Here is a 16,436-nt window from a genome sequence, read left to right as displayed (position 1 = left end):
CCGGATCTGCGAAAACCTGACACAATCACGTCCCCCTTTAATGTAACTCTTTAAGCATAAGTAATGTAATTTTTATAAGTAAAATGTAATACGGTAAATATAAATTTTTGATTTTTAATGGCTGGTAGCCTTGAGCTAGCAGACCATCAGTTTTTTTTCCCCGGGGTGCCTGCACCCCTTGCCACCACCCCCAGCACCAGATGGTAAAAGTGCTGGACAAAAAGACTGTAAACTCAAAAAAATCAATGAGATGGCAACACTTGGCCTTCCGAAATAGCAAGGTCAAGTGCTCCAATAGTCACAGGGCTGCCACGGTGTGACCTTGCTCCACGCAAGCAGGTCACTGCTGACCAGAGCAAAGAGAAGCTGGTGGAACATCTAATCCATGATACAACACTGCTGTAAGATTGGCCCCGTTGAGTAGATAACATAGAAGCTAGACGCTTATAAGCAACTGTAGCTGCACTACCCATCCCTCCAAAAGTGGAGAAAACCAATGGAGTGAATGAGCCCATTTCAACATCTCTTATTCTCTGTTCATACATCCTTTGTTTATCTCTTTCAAACCTTCTGTACAAGGAAGAAACCGCTGTGTTTCGATAACTGGGAGCAGTTGGATTGAAAATTCTAACATCAAAGAAAACCTTCTGATGACGACTTCCCCAAAAACCATGTGCACTTACATCTAAACGTGCCTCATCCTCCACATTAGCTGTGGCATAGCGAAAGGACTCACCAGACAGGGGTTGCAGCACTGGTTCAATGGCCACATTATGGCATACTTCAGACAGAGCAGCAGCAGTGAAGTCCCTAAGTTCATCATGACGTAGAGTAGGGAAACCACCTGTAGCACAATTCATTGCATGATCAACAGTAAAGCCATGACCACAGACACACTTAGCAGGTAGACCATTGGGCAACCAACCATATCGTAAACACAGTGCATCCCTAAATACACCTTTATGGAGTGCAAAACCATGTTCTTCAATAGGAAGCACTGATAACCATGATGAGGCACCTTTCTCACTAGATAAAGAAACAATACGACATAAACTAGCTGGCAACTGTGGTGTGAATTCCGATTGCTTACAAACCAGCTGCCGATGTCTCAAAGCTATAACATCAGCGGACCATCAGTACTGTACCCTACAGATTTTATTAATTGTACATCCCTTATTCTGTACTTGTATGCAGTACTGTAAAGTTATAATCAATCAATCCATCAATCAATCAAATCAATCAATCAAATCAAATCAATCAAATCAATCAATCAAATCAATCAATCAATCAAATCAATCAATCAATCACGCAAGCCTAAATTTACATTATACTGTGGATTTCTGTCCATTTGAACATGGCGTACTGCGTATCGTGTACTGCAATGGCGGAGGCATATGGAGTAAATGCCCCCTCATCTTATGGAGGAGCCATACTCCTGATTAAAACACTAATATGCCAAGCCAAGATCAGCTTTAAAATTCAGGAAATATACACATTTACTAGCATTTATTACGAATTCACCAGAAACTAAAGCGAACCAAAGTCAAACTAGCTATGAAATTATCACCCAATACCTTCGTGCGAACTAGGCGCCTCTAAAATAATTATCGTGTTGCTGTTGTTTAAGACATTCAGAGCCTTTTAAACAGCTTTAAAGATTTCATAATCATCTGAAAGGCCAAAATGGTAAAAATCAAAAGTGCGATACCAGGTGCGGATACAGGAGGGTCAAAGGGGGCTATTGACCCCCCTTCAAAAATTTTTAGTATACCAAGATTGAGATACTCTAATAGAGCAGTCACTCTAATAAAGCAGTGACAGTACTAGAACAGTATGTAGTGAGCTATTTAAGAATTTTTATGTACTTAAGCAGCTATAAATGTGTGGTTGGTAGGTGGGCAGCTATTGTCAGCTGGCTGTGACTTTTTTTTGATCTCACCTTATCAAACCAGAGACAATGTAGTGCCTCAGTTCACTTTTGACCCCCCCCCCCCCTCCCCCCTTTCCATAAGTCTGGATCCACCCCTGTGCGATACTACTAAGAGAAGTATTATTTACTGCTTCAAAAATGCGCCAACTAACAAGAGGGGTTTTACTCTTTTCACCACCTTTCATAACCCTTACGGGTCATTCCATGTCAAATCAACAAGGAATTTAGGGTCACCTCTCGGATTTTGACGAAATTTGGTGTGTTTGTAGTACCTGTGGTGCTTATCACTCATGCAAATTTTTAGCTCCATACATTCCATAGTTTCTGATTTATGACCACAAATATTTTGAATATTCCATGAAAATTTGGTCCATCTCTGGTTACAAAATCAACTGCAACTTTGTACTGTGTAAATATTATTAAACATAGTTCTCACTGATGGAGGACTGTTGATTGACCTTTCCAGTGATACCTAAATTATGGGATATCTACTTAATTATGGTTCAAAAGTACTTCATTGAAAACTTTAATCCTTTGTATTTTGAAAAATGCTGCTTGAAATTTTTCAAATTCTTTTGTGAATAATGATTGGATCATAGTCTATGTTTGATAAAATTTTTGTGGTGGGACCACAATGGGCTCAAGAGGTATAATGAATTATGTTGTGGTATGCAGTGGAATTTTCAGGCTATTATTGCTGTATTGGAGTGTACACCTCCAATAACCACTCACAACAAGGCCATGCCAAGTTTGTCTTACAGAGTGAAGGTGTCTAGGTACATTGAAACCTGTATTAATGACCACCTGTATTGAAAGACCATCTATAAGCTGCAGCTAATTTATACTTTAATTGGATCTTAATGTATAGCACCAAAGCATCAATTTTTCTAGCAAATCCAAAAATGGTCCTTATTAGACAGGTTGACTATAAATGAGATCATCATGCATCCATAAACACATTAATGTTGTACCATCTCTTCAGTTATACCTTATTTATTAAGTAAAATCTTGCCGTAGTGCACTTACATACATATCCCCACTCTGCACTATTCAAATTACGTACATGGCTACATAGGTACAACAGACCTCCTCAAAAAGGGTATCTGGGTACCTTGATAACCTCATGATCTCACTTTATAATTGTACGTACATTTTGGATCCAAGACAAGTCTGTGGTTTCTCAAAAATGAGCACTTTATCAATGGTCCAGGGAATAGAAGAGTTACACCGTATATAGTAGATGCATTACTTGTACCAAGAGTTTTTATATTATTAACACTTGCTTGCACCTCAATGTGTGATTTATAGTACTGTAATTACTAAAATTAATGGTTTATCAAAGTATTTTGTGTTCACGTTTTTGAAGATCAGTACAGGTAAATGGTAAATATGTGGTCAACATATTTACTTCCTATGTGAGTATGTGTATGAATTTATGATTTGATCTTCAAAGTGGTTGTGAATGTAATGTAGTAATTAATTTCACACATTGAGGTACAATCAATGCATGTACGTATATGGTAAAACCCCTCCATTCTTAGGACCATAATAAAGTGCTCATATTACAGAAGCCACAGAAATATCTTGGTCCAAATGTATGTGCACCGCTAGAGTGGGAGTACAATGTATAAACAGGTGTCCTGGTTATCAAGGTATCCCTTCTGAGGAGTCCTGTTGTATGTATCTATGCAGCCACATACGGAACTTAAATATGGCTAAATCCACTACAGTGGGATTCAACTTAATAAAGAAGGTACTTGTGAAGAGATGGTACAACATTTACATGATGTTTAGGGACACATGGTGGTCATATCTATAATTTATAGTCAACCTGTCTAATAAGGACCATTTTTGGATTTGCTAGAAAGGGTTGATGCTTTTGTGCTATACATTAAAGAAGTATAATTTAACTAAAGTATATAGGTGGCCTTTCAATACAGGTGGTCACTAATACAGGTTCCAATGTACCTAGACACCTTCACTCTGTAAGACAAACTTGGCATAGCCTTGTTGTGAGTGGTTATTGGAGGTGTACACTCCAATACAGCAATAATAGCCTGCAAATTCCACTGCATACCACAACATAATTCGTTATATCTCTTGAGCCCATTGTGGTCCCACCACAAACATTTTATCAACCATAGACTATGACCCAATCATTATTCACAAAAGAATTTGAAAAATTTCAAGCAGCATTTTTCAAAATACAAAGGATTAAAGTTTTCAATGAAGTACTTTTGAACCATAATTAAGTAGATATCCCATAATTTAGGGATCATTGGAAACGTCAATCAACAGTCTTCCATCAGTGAAAATTGTGTTTAAAAATATTTACACAGATTAAAGTTGCATTCAATTTTATAACTAGAGATGGACCAAATTTTCATGAAATATTCAAAATATTTGTGGTCATAAATCAGAAACTATGGAGTGTATGGAGCTAAAACTTTGCATGAGTGATAAGCACCACAGGTACTACAAACACACCAAGTTTCGTCAAAATCCGAGAGGTGATCCTAAATTCCTTGTTGATTTGACATGGAATGACCCTTACGTAATATTAAGCTCAAAAGCATCCAGACTTCTTACTGTAGTTGTTGCTCTCTCTCTCTCTTCGACTTTAGGGCACGCGTCTAGTAGTTGCCGCGAGTAGTCGACTTTAGGGGATGCGTCCAGTAGTTGCCGCGAGTAGTCGACTTTAGGGAAAGCGTCAAGTAGTTGCCATGAGTAGTCGACTTTAGGGGAAGCGTCTAGTAGTATTAGCGTTAGGGTTAGGGTTAGAGTTCAGCTTTGGTTTCTTCTTCACCTTTAGGGTTAGGTTCTTCTTACTATATACAGCTTATTTCGTTAATCACATTTATAAGATACAAAAGAAAAGAATCTAGGGAGCTAGCAGTGGTAGCATAATCGGTAGCACACTGGACTATCACACTGGGATTCCGGGTTCGATCCCCCTTCAGAATTGTGCTTTTTTTGCCTTTTTGGTTCACTGTTCTTTTGTCTAAGTTCTATAGGGATATGAAATAGGGTGAAAAGAGTGATACCCCTAACAAGAGGATCTGGCTCTTCCTAACCACCTACAACTTGCCTGTTTGTACCCCTCCCTTGCCAGGCCCTGGATCCGCCCCTGTACTGAGTATTGCGTATTTCATTTTATTCCATTGATTTATGCAGTACGTGCTTCAATTGCGCAGTATACAATGTTCAAACGGACAGAAAATCCACAGTACAGCATTGAATACAATGGGTGAAATAGTTGCGTATTAGAGATAATTATAAGCCACCAATGTTCGACCATCATCGTTTCGGATGCGATTTTTCTTTAAACCCGCAAGGAAATTTCTGCTCTTGCTATGCCTTTGGAGAGATCTAGGCCATAAACTCTTGCATGCAAAAAATTTCAGACCTGCAGCTTTCTTCGTTTGGTTGCAGGAGCTGCAAAAGTGACCTGTCCGAATGCTCTCAATTCTCGGACAAAAATATTATCGGTAGAGTGGCACTGCTCGTAATGCTTGAAGTTGATCAAGTCTTTCTTTGCTTGATATATGAAAGAGTATCTCTTATACTCTCCAAATATATGCAGATAGCCATTCTATCAACACTACAACTAAAAGAACTCTGTACATAGCACTAGTAAGGTCTCAGCTCCTGTATTGTTCCCCATTGTGGCATCCCTACCTTATCCAAGATATCTCTGCTCTTGAAAGAATACAGCGCCGAGCTACCAAATACATCCTCAACGATTATGTTTCTGATTATAAAACTCGCCTTATCAAGCTCAACCTACTACCATTAATGTATATTTATGACTAGTGTGACATTCTGTTTTTCATAAAATCAATTCAAAATCCATCTGATCATTTCAACATCCAGACCTTCATCAAATTCTGTCATCTTTCTACTAGGTCTTCTTCCAGTAACAAACTTGAACATGTTTTTACATCATCTAATCAACAAAGAAACTTCTACTTCAACAGACTTCCTCGAACCTTCAACAGCTTACCAGTAATTTACCTAACTCAACCCTTTGTTACCATTAAATTTCAACTAACTAAAATCCTATGGCAGCATTTTATAAGAAACTTCGATCCAGACAACCAGCATAGTTTCCATTTTACATGTCCTTGTAGCATCTGCTCCAAACATCCCAAGCCACCTAACTTTGATACATTTAGCAGCTAATTGTAATTATATAAGTAATGATAAGTACTTAATTTAAGTTATGGGATCTGGTACTTACCAGATTACCTTTAGTGCAATTGTATACAAACTCACTCTTATTGTTGTACAACCATGTACACCTGTAACATTGCACTATAAAGCTAATAATTGAATTGAGATATTTGGCTTAGTCCTTATTGGCTGTGAATTACAAAGCTCCAAAGTCTCCCCTGTCGTGCAATCTTAAATTCGGCCACATGTGAAGCTCGTGCAAATATGCAACTCATAAATGACAAAGTAGTTGATTTATACAAGAACATTATTCTATCAGCGCTCCCAGGGGCAGATCCAGGAGCTGGCAAGGGTAGGGGTACAAACAGAGTAGCTAAGTTGTAGGTGGTTGGGGAGAGTCAGATTCTCCAGTTCAGCGCTGCATGATTGAAGCAGCAAATAATCACCTCTTAGTAGTGTCTCACTGTTGATTTTTGCCATTTTTGCCTTTTCAGATGGTTGTGAAGTCTTAAAAGCTGTTTTAAAGGGTCTGAATGTCTTGAACAACAGCAACACGTAATTATTTTTAGAGGCACTTAGTACGTACGAAGGTGCTGGATGACAATTTTACAGTTAGTTTGACTTTCATTCGCTTTGGTTTCAGGTAAATTTGTAGTAAAATATGTATATTTTCATTAGTTGATAAACTGATCACAAAGTTTAGTACCTATTTTAATCAGAAGTACGGCTGGCTCCTCCGCAATTAAGGTGAAGGGTGGGGGGACATTTGCTCCAAATTCCCCATCCTGGATCCGCCAATGACTCCTATCCAAGATCTCTGGGAAAGCTTTAAGTCTTTTTGTCAAGAATGTCTTGATCTTGTCCCACACAGGTTTTATAAATCTTCTACTAAGAGACCTTGGATAAATGCACATATTAAGCATCTTTCTAACATATTAAGCATCTTTCTAACAGAAAGCATCGACTATATAATAAAGCTACATCATCTTCTCTTAAATCACATATAAAACCTTTAAAAGATATACACAGAAGGAATGTCGTAATGCACACAACACATAATAAATTATTATGTTTCTAGACTTTTTGACACGAACAGTGGCTGTGGCTCTAAGAATTTCTGGTCATACATTAAGTCCAAAAGAAACGAGCAAAGTGGCGTCCCATCTCTTGAAAAACGTAACAAATTATTTACAGATAATCTAGCCAAAGTCAACATCTTAGATGAACAATTTTCGTCTGTATTCACCATTGACAACTCCCTTCAGTTCCTTCTCTTGATGGCCCCTCCTACCCAGGAATATCTCCTATCCAAATTGACTGTGATGGTATTTCTTATCCCTTACAGGAACAGAATCCTCATAAAGCTTCTGGTCCTGATGCCATTTCAGCTAGATTTCTAAAAGAGACCTCTGTTAACATTGCACCAACCCTTGCATTGATATTTAATGCTTCCCTCACCCAAGCTAAACTTCCACTTAATTGGAAAAGTGCTTTTATTGCACCTATTTTTAAGAAGGGCTCCTATACAGATCCCTCCAACTACCGTCCCATTTCATTGACATGCATTTGTTGCAAAATATTTGAACATAGTTATATTGTCTTCATCGATAACTAATCATCTAAACACTTTTAATATTATTTGCAAGGAACAGCATGGCTTCCAAAAGCACTGTTCCTGTGAAACTCAACTTTTAGAGGCTGTAAATGATCTTACATCTAATCTTAATGCTAATATTCAAACAGATCTCCTCTTGCTAGATTTCTCAAAAGCATCTGGTACAGTATCTCATAAACGTTGACTATCCAAATTATCCCACTATGGTATCAATGGCCAAATATTAAGTTGGATTAACGATCTTCTGCTTCACAGGAAACAGCAAGTCATTCTTGGAAATGTGTACAGCTCATCTTGCAGTGTGCTATCCGGTGTTCCTCAAGGCTTTGTCCTGTGTCCTCTCCTGCTCATAATATACATTAATGACCTACCTATCTCTATATCCTCCAGGATTCACTTGTATGCTAATGATGTAATAATTTACAGAGCTATCCTTTCAATTGAAGATGCTTCAATATTGCAAGAAGACTTAAATAAACTAGTCAGTTGGGCTGAAACCTGGCTTATGTCTCTCAACCTTAACAAATGTGAACACCTAGTTATAACTAACAAAATCAACCCTTACCAACTATGTACAAGATCAGGGACTGCCCCATTCACGAAGTTACCCCGGCAAAATATTTAGGAGTTACAATAAGCCAAAATATTTCTTGGTCTAAACATATTGGCATTATCACTTGTAAAGCAAATTCCATTCTAGCTTTTTTGCAAAGAAACCTTAGTCAATGTTCACTTCATGTCAAATGTTTAGCTTATTTTACATATGTTAGACCGGTGTTGGAGTACGCCTCTGTTGTTTGGTCACCATTCACACAATCTAGCACAGACAAGATTGAAAAGATACAACATAAGGCTGCTAAATTTGTTTTTAATGGTTATTATAGATATTGTAGCGTAACTAACATGCTCAACTGCTTAAAATGGGAATCCCTTGAACACAGAAGAACTAAGTCTACCATTATCAAGTTCTACAAAATCATCAACAATATTGTTTCAGCTGACTTTTCCAATTATCTTCATAGAAGCTTTACCAACACAAGAGGTCATCAAATGAGATTTATGATTATTCCTGCTAAAAGAAACACCTACTATCACTCCTTCTTACCCACAGCTGTTCAACTAAGGAACTCACTGTCTGAAGAAACAGTTAAATCTCCTAACTTACATTCATTTTGTTAACTTATTAAGTATACGTTAACTTGATATGCACTACACTCATATTTGAATCTTACATAACAAAAATTAAAATTAAATCAAATGTGACTGGGCCTGCGAAAATAGGGCATGTGGGCACATGATTTTTGCCTACTTTTTCAAACTTCCATCACTCACAACTTTTTATTCCATTATGCTATAACAATGCAATGTTCGGCTTTTGTTAAGCATTTAATTGGCTTTATGATGCAAGTTACATAATGACAATATTCTGCTCTAGTACTGAGATATGACCTGTAGTGTGGCAAGGTGTAGTTTGTGCCCACATGCCCTGTTTTCGCAGGCCCGGTCACAAATAGTTACCTATATTGAATTCAAAGCTATTTTTATGAACACTGAGGGAATCAGCTACCGTTCAATAGTAAATAGATACATGTACGATGACCACACCTTGATTTTTTTCCCAAATAGCTACATTACATATAGGCTTCTCTGACAGTAGCAGCCTAGCTACTGCACCCACCATGCATATACACAATCCAAATCCACTTAATAGGTTTTTGACTATCCCCTGTCTTTAAAATGTCAAAAGCTTCTCTTCAAAATGTCCAGGATATTAGCCAGTTCGAAATACTCTAATACAGCAGTCAATTACTCTAATATAATGATCAGCCAATGTATTATCACATGTTATCAGTATTTAAGCATTGTAATCAACAAAATTCACATATTAATAGTCTTATTGAAGTGAATATGCCTGGTTGTGGCCCTCAGATTTTCTGACTTCTCCAGTTGTATATAGGTGACTGTTCTATTAGAGTGTTTCAATTTGGCTAATATCCTGGACACCTTGGAGAGAAACTTAAGACATTTGCTTCATAATTGCAATGCTACAACAGTAAGTGATTCTATTAATTTATATGATTACTCTAAGGCAGACTTTGATTCAATAAATGAATACCTTTCACATGTTGACTTTTCTCCCTGTTTTAATTCGTCTGATGTAGAATTTGTATGGACTTTAATTAAAGAAATTGTACTTGATGCAATTCACCAGTTTGTTCCACAAATCAAGATAAAACTCAGTGATTTTCCTAAATGGTCTACCCTAAGCTTAAAGCATAAAATCAAATGTCTTTGTTCACTTAGAAAGTGGTACTCAAAATCTCCAACACCTCATATCAAATATCAATTGCAGGTTGCTGAGTTTGAAGCTGCAGAAGAAGCCTCAGCTGCTCGATCTGCATTATGAATCTAAGATAATTAATGAATTCTCTACTACCAATCAACCCAAGATATTTAGCTACATCAGAAGCTTGACTAAATCTGATTCTATCCCACACACTGTGTATTATAAGGATAACAGCACAACCAATGATAAACAAAAAGCGTCATTCTTTAATAATTACGTTTACTCTGTGTTCACTACTACTAATATTAACCAACCCCTTCCTAGCAAAACATGGAGTTATTCTCTACAAAAGGTAATTAGCATATCAATCAGTTGAAATTTTCAACTTTGTGGCTCTGTTAGAGGAATTTTGACAAATCACTGTTGTTTTATTGACTTCATACCATCATAATAGTAGGGACTCCCATGCCACAATGTCTTGATAGAGACAGCTACATCTATGAGTTTTCTTAGCATTTGTTTTATTATACTGTAGGTACTGAGCTACATTTTTAATTCATGATTTTGGTGTCTTGTATAACTATATAATCCTATATTTTCAGTGTTTATCATGTCATCATTGTCTTATCAGTATAGCTAGCTAGTGGCAAACTTACATCACTAAGTATAACTATTATAGCTCCTGCATGCTGGAAGTACATCAGCCGCCCTGGCCACTGAGCCATATTTAATTTAAACATCATCATGAATATGATGAACAAATGAAATTAAGTATAATATATATAAATATATAATTGCAGAACCTTGGACAGCGAGTATAGCTTTAAATGCAATGTGCACAAATCAATATGCAAAATAATACACATATGAGCTACTTGAAAATTCATGTGTATGGATCCTCGGTGAACATGACCAGATGCACATCTGCCCAACTTGGGTCAGCTGTGGGCATGGCAAGGAAAGCAAACACACTAAGTATAAACTAAAATTACAGCTATAGCTAGCATACAAACTTCATTGACTTTAAATTAAATCTTATCATGATAATTGTGTTTATACTACAGCGGAATTCCTTGCCAACTTTGCTGTCAAGCTTGAAAATTAATTGGCTCTTCTTTCTAATTAAACATCGCCAGTATTTATGATGGGCAGCTAGGGGTATAACCTCTATGATACTTGCTGTCCCCATCCAGGTTTTACTCTGGTTAGCATCCCGGTTTTACTCTGGTTGGCCGTCCCCATCCCTGTCCCCATCCTGGTTTTATCCTTATTTTCCCCATCCTGGTTTTACCCTTATTTTCCCCATCCTGGTTTTACCCCTGTTGTCTCTGTCCCCATCCCTGTCCCAGTTTTACCTCACCCCAAAGGTTGAACTCTAGTATTTCGATAAAGGGTCCTCTCCTGTTTATAACGTACATTAATGACCTATCTATCTCTTTATCCTCCAAGATTCGTTTGTATGCTGATGATGTAATAATTTACAGAGCTATCCTTTCTAGTGAAAATGTTTTAATATTGCAAGAAGACTTAAATAAACTAGTCAGTTGGGCTGAAACCTGGCTTATGTCTCTCAACCTTAACAAATGCGAACACCTAGTTATAACTAACAAAATCAACCCTTACTAACTATGTACAAGATCAGGGACTGCCCCATTCGCGAAGTTACCCCAGCAAAATATTTAGGAGTTACAAAATATTTCTTGGTCTAAACATATTGGCATTATCACTTGTAAAGCAAATTCCATTCTAGCTTTTTTGCAAAGAAACCTTAGTCAATGTTCACTTCATGTCAAATGTTTAGCTTATTTTACATATGTTAGACCGGTATTGGAGTACGCCTCTGTTGTTTGGCCACCATTCACACAATCTAACATAGACAAGATTGAAATGGTACAAAGTAAAGCTGCTAGATTTGTTTTAATAGATATTCTAGCGTAACTAACATGCACAACTGCTTAAAATGGGAATCCCTTGAACACAGAAGAACTAAGTCCACCATTATCATGTTCTACAAAATCATCAAAAATATTGTTTCAGCTGGTTTTTTCAAATTATCTTCACAGAAGCTTTACCAGGACAAGAGGTCATCTATGACTATTCCTGCTAAAGAAACACCTACTATCAGTCATTCTTACCCACAGCTATTTGTCTATGGAACTCTGTCTGAAGAAACAGTTATAATTAATTCTCCTAACTTACATTCATTTATTAACTTATTAAGTGTACGTTAACTTGATATGTACCACACTCATATTTGAGTCTTGCATAACAAAAATTAACATTTAATTAAAATTAAGGATCGGGGCGCATGAGAGTTACAGTTCGTGATGTCGGATTTTGCAGATATTTTGATCGATTTCTACCCCAAGAAGACAATGGAATTTATTGCCGCTGCAGTTGTATTCAAGTGAGAATTAGTCCAACATGTAACAGCAGTTAGCAAGTTATTTTGAAGAAGTGAAATTTTTACATTGGAAACCCTAACGTTGTTACCGAGATGCGCCTTTATACCCCTTTTGTGTGCCAAATTTCAAGGCAATTGGATATGGCGTTTGCGTTTTATAGCAATTTTTGTAAGTGTGCGAAAAGAGAAAGAAAAAAGATGATGATGAAAAAACGAAGAAACTAAACCAATTTTTGAAGTCGCATTATCGCATATATCGGGAACGCTGAAGCGATTTCGTTCAGATTTGGTATTTGGAGTACTAAAATTGGCGCCGTGTACACAGCAAAAATCGTCTTGTTTCATCAAAGCAGCACAGAGCAACAGATGTGCAAAAATTGCGTTTTCGTTCTTCTTGTCAATATACACACGGGTGTTGCGCGCCGGCTACTTGGGTCGCACGACACACTGCCGTGTGTCTTGATTTTACGAAAACTTGAAATGTATAGGTTAATTTTTGATATGCACACAGATAACCTCTGAAGCGCTATGGTTGATTCCTCGGGAAGCCACACCCGGTTAAGCTGGAAGCCATGGAAGGCGTATAATGAATGCTAGAACACAGATTACAGCTGAAAATGTGACCCAGTCTGGGAAAACTGGGTTTATCGCCTATTTAAAAGTATCGAGAAACGCCGGTTTAAAGTATTTAGCGTGTTGTAGCTCGCCAATGGTTGAAGCTATGTGTACCAAATTTTCACAGGTTTTACACCAATTCATTACCTTCCAGAGCATCCACTGTGCAAGTAGTCAACAACAAAGTTTCCCACCATTTTAGATAGTTTTTAAACCGAGGTTGACTGTATCAGGCGAGCTGCAAATTGGGTGGGAGGGAAGGCCCTGGAAGGTGGGAAACATGGTGTTCAAAAATTGAAAAAGAAGGCTTAGGGATGAATTAGGCCAAGTTTTGAGCCATTCAGGTACCAAAATTGACTAAAATGAAAGGAAATTCACAGCAGAGGTACTTATTCAACACCACAGAGCTGTACAGCCACATACAGTCATCCCTAATCTGACCAGAGCTCCATTAACGCCTCACGCCACACGTACGGATCGTCACTGGGCTTAGGAAATTCGGCCAGCAAACCAGTCTAGCTGATTTGATTGTGGAATCAGATAGTTTATTCATGTAGCTTTGTGTCCTAGGTAAAAAATCGAATCTGCTGACATGGGCGATAAGACCGGTTTTCTCAGACTGGGTCACAAATATCGTTTTACATTAAAAATAAACGCAGTGGATATTCGTCCGGCAGCCGGACGCTATTTCTGTTTGATACCCTTCCGGTAGTGTCACCGATAACTCGAGTATCAAACACACTAGTTGCATGAAGGCATAGATAATATATACCTCCGGATATATCATCTATGATGAAGGTAAGATTTTGGGTGAGTTCTAGGCGAGCTAGTGTTGGAGCGAGTGAGGTCAGCGTCCCGCAGCCGGGCCAACCGTAGCTCGCCTCCAATTCACCCAAAAACTTAACTTCGTACAGACAGTAGAAGTCATCATTGTGCTTAACAGGTAAACGTCACATTAGCGCTAGTGTTTCGGTCGGGTTCAGCTTTGGTTTCTTTTTCACTGGACATTCTTCTTATACAGGTTTCTTCTTGAATGACGTATGTAAGGTAGAAACTAAGAGAGGTAGGTAGCTTGAAGCCACGTAGCACAGTTGCTAGGATCCTTGCCTAACGCACCGGAGGTCCCGGGTTCGATTCTCTGACCGGTCATGGTCTTCGTTTGGGACTCTTTTTTGTCTAAGTTTTTTTTATTCACGTGATTGGCAGACGGATATCCACTGCCAAAAATAAAACTTCCAGTTTAAAATAACCAGGTACGGGCTTGGAAACCACTTACTAGAAATGGCTAAAACTTTTAACAGGGGGGGGGGCATTAGTTTTCCCCTCTAGACTACAAAAATGTCATAAAATGAAATTCAAGGCGAACGCAAACAAGTCGGGTTTGCGCTCAGTGAGTCACAAAATTATATAGCTATTAAGCAATTACATTGATGACACTAAACAACTGAAGTTGATGTGGCGTTAATTATAACTACTTTTACCTAGTTAGCCAAGCAATTACCTTCAATGGTTAATGGACCTCTTTTAGCATCACTTAGAAAAGAGAAGTCATCAAACACTCCACGAATACTTACAGAAGGTGTTATGCAGAAATCCTTTTTATGCCTGTGTAGCTTTTCTAATCGCTTTGCAACGCCGTCTTCAAGTATAACTTTCACATTTCTATCCGACACTATCAATTCCAGAATGAATATGTTCGTCCATATACTTCCATGCATGAACCTATCTTTTTTTATTCTGAAATCAAGATATGAAATGAAACCGGGTGTTGAGGAATAGCCTATAAGAATGTTCCCATTGTTCGGATAACGCTGATTTTCTTGTTTTTCTTCTGCTTCCGGATCGTTATCTTTGGGACGATCTATAGTACTAAAGCTGTTTCTTCTCTTCATATTATTATGATGTTCAGGTGAATAAACTTTCTCTTCCAAACCTCCTCGACATGCGTCAACAAGGAATACTCTAGAAATGTTGATAAGTTCAGGATTATTTGCTTTGTTAGGCTTGAATAAGTTGATGATTGTTTCCAATTTCACTGAAGGACACACGTCGGATTTTCGTTTATTCTTTGGGTGAAACAATAGTTCATCATCACGACCGTGCCCAGAAAAATAAACAATGATTCGTTTGCATTTTGCGTGCTCCGCAATTAACTTGCAAACTTCGAACATTTTATCTTTAGAAATATTTGTTTCCTTGTACACAAAATACTTAAAACTCTCAAGAATTTTTCCCAGTTGATCAACGTCATGGTGGGTGTTGCGCAGTTCGTTTTGGGCAGTACCAATGTAATCATTCCCAACTAATAAAGCGATGCCTATGCACTCTTTGTCATATGAATATTGAGAACCAGACATCATCAAACAGCTGGTATGAATAGCAACTAGTTATATATTTAAGCTACTGTTTGGTTTTATCAATGGTGAAGTTCTATAATTGCAATGGCAAGTGTAAGTGTGCATGCTTGCAGCTATAGACCGTCCCTTAGTCAACAACTTTGATCACGTGGTGTATTGAAAACGAGCTCTCCTTGGTGCTGCTTCTTTTTACTATAGCATGGTTTTCTACGGTGGTTTTGTCTATTGCTAATTTCCCGTTCTGTGCTTCTTATGGCGGTCTTTTCAGGTGCCAGACGTCGAGTCGGGCCTTAATTATTATTATTATTTATTATTTCATTGCTTTACAGATACACAGCAAAATTACAAGGATGGTAGGTACAATAATAAGACAGTATGATTGGAAAGGTGATCTGAAGGACAAATGACAATCAATGCCAGATGCCTAAAAAACTAACTACTTATACTTAACTTAATTACCAAAAACCTATAAAACTAGTTATTACAATAAATGATAGTTACAAGGGTTGGGGAGCTTAGCACAGTTACAACAAGGACATGCGAAATGGAAAGTACATTTATTATTTGAATTAAAATTGCTTTAAAAATGTTCCCATAAATAGCTCTTTAACTGTTTCTTAATTGTGTTGAAGGAGAGGGTAAGGTCAATTACTGGCAGAGAATTCCATAATCTGGGAAGTCTATAAAAATAAGAATTGGCACATATTGAATTACTTAAAATTTTGTGATGTAGTTTGATATTTGATGATCTGGTATTAGAATTATTGAAGGTTACATAATTCTTAATTAAAGATGCGTCACTCTAAGTAACGCACAGCCCCGCTTGTCAGAGTAACATGCTGGCTGCATTACTCTGTTTTCCTTTTGTCTTTTACAGTTGTCCAGCACGTGCCTTTCTTTGTGCTGGGGGTGGTAGGCAAGGGCAGTCCATCAAGCCCGGGTTAAAAAATAATAAATAAAAAACTAAGTAACGTACAGCTGCTACTTCCACTACGCTCCGTGGTGAACGACTCTTCTAAACTTTGGTGTTCATGTCAGTAGCCTGATGACGGCAG

At 37.8% G+C, this 16,436-nt stretch overlaps 1 protein-coding gene across 2 annotated transcripts in view; it reads right to left on the bottom strand.

Annotated features, from left to right (window-relative positions):
- LOC136247287 (uncharacterized) overlaps positions 1 to 15,396 on the bottom strand; it is a 178,425-nt gene extending 163,029 nt beyond the window's left edge. For both annotated transcript variants that reach the window (XM_066038905.1, XM_066038906.1), the window contains exon 1: positions 14,526 to 15,396. In XM_066038905.1, coding sequence (XP_065894977.1) covers positions 14,526 to 15,384 — 859 coding nt within the window. In that variant the 5' untranslated portion in view covers positions 15,385 to 15,396. The remainder of the gene's footprint in view (positions 1 to 14,525) is intronic.
- Positions 15,397 to 16,436: the final 1,040 nt, after the last annotated feature.

This window comes from Dysidea avara, chromosome 2 (genome assembly GCF_963678975.1).
Source record: "Dysidea avara chromosome 2, odDysAvar1.4, whole genome shotgun sequence".
Taxonomy (NCBI): Eukaryota; Metazoa; Porifera; class Demospongiae; order Dictyoceratida; family Dysideidae; genus Dysidea; species Dysidea avara.
This window is presented reverse-complemented; position numbering and strand designations above follow the sequence as displayed.